Here is a 1,071-nt window from a genome sequence, read left to right on the forward strand (position 1 = left end):
ATGGGCAGCAGCATGCACCAGGGCATGATGTCTCCGCAGCAGAGCCTGATGGCCCAGCAGAACTTCATGCTGATGCAGGCCAAGCAGAGGAGCATGTCTGTGTCGGGGGAGATGTATGCCCAGACAGGACACATGATGTCACCTCAGGGCTCTCTCATGGGGCCCCCGCCTCAGCAGAACCTCATGGTCACGCACCAGATGAGGCAGCGGAGTGTCTCCCTGGACAGCCAGATGAGTTACATCCCCGGGCCTGGCAACATGGCCAACCTGCCCTTCTAGCCCCGGCCCGCGCTCGGGGCGGGGGGCGCCGGGCCGCCTGTACAGACCTTTTCAAACCTTTCTTGGGGGAGGGTTGGGGGCCAGCGCTGGTGGAGATGCCACGTGGGATGCTTTTCATATCGGATTCGCCTCCTCAGAGGAAACCAGATGTGCAGTAAACTTGATGTGAATTGGGTTTCTTTTTCCTTTCTTTTTTGGGGAAGGGGAGGGTGGAGGGGCCGGCAGTGGGGCTGTTACTTTGAGCCTGCGTGGTGTGACCAGGGACGCCCGGACCCTGTGGCAGATTGTAAAATTTTCATTTATGGTTTTTCTTTTCTTTCTTTCTTTTTTTTTTTTTTTTCCCCTCCTCTTTTTAAGCAACCAAAATGTGCAAGAGGGTTTTTTGGAACTAGCTGTAAATAAGTCGCTGGGAAAGGCAAAACTTGTGCTGGTTTTTAATTGTTCTGTATTTCTGTGTTTTAATAGAAGCCTCAAAACATGTTTTAAAAAAACAGAAACATAAAAACATGCTAAAGGCAACAGTGTACAAGGATTGAAAACTCTCCGTGGGGAAGGCAGGAGCATCCCCCAGGCTACACGGGGCACGGAGAGGTCCCGCTCTAGAGCGGCTCTGCATCAGGCCGGTGGCGTTCACGCGTCCGAATGGTTTGCACCTGCAGCGCGAACAGTGTTTCACAGATCTTCGGCCCCTGTGGAGGCAGCACCGAGCACACGGACGCCACCATCGACCGAGGACCGTCGGGGAGCTTGGAGCTGGGGCCCGGGTGAAACGCTGCCAGAGCAGCCGGTCCT

The 1,071-nt window shown here is 54.8% G+C and overlaps 1 protein-coding gene across 1 annotated transcript in view; it reads left to right on the plus strand.

The window, feature by feature from the left end:
* BCL9L (B-cell CLL/lymphoma 9-like) overlaps positions 1 to 279 on the plus strand; it is a gene marked incomplete at its 5' end in the record, with an annotated part of 7,142 nt that extends 6,863 nt beyond the window's left edge. Inside the window, one exon of the mRNA XM_010143410.1 lies at positions 1 to 279. This exon is cut by the window's left edge and continues 27 nt beyond it. Within this exon, the coding sequence (XP_010141712.1) occupies positions 1 to 279 (279 nt within the window).
* Positions 280 to 1,071: the final 792 nt, after the last annotated feature.

The sequence above is a fragment of the Buceros rhinoceros genome, unplaced genomic scaffold (assembly GCF_000710305.1).
Source record: "Buceros rhinoceros silvestris isolate BGI_N320 unplaced genomic scaffold, ASM71030v1 scaffold20599, whole genome shotgun sequence".
Classification (NCBI taxonomy): Eukaryota; Metazoa; Chordata; class Aves; order Bucerotiformes; family Bucerotidae; genus Buceros; species Buceros rhinoceros.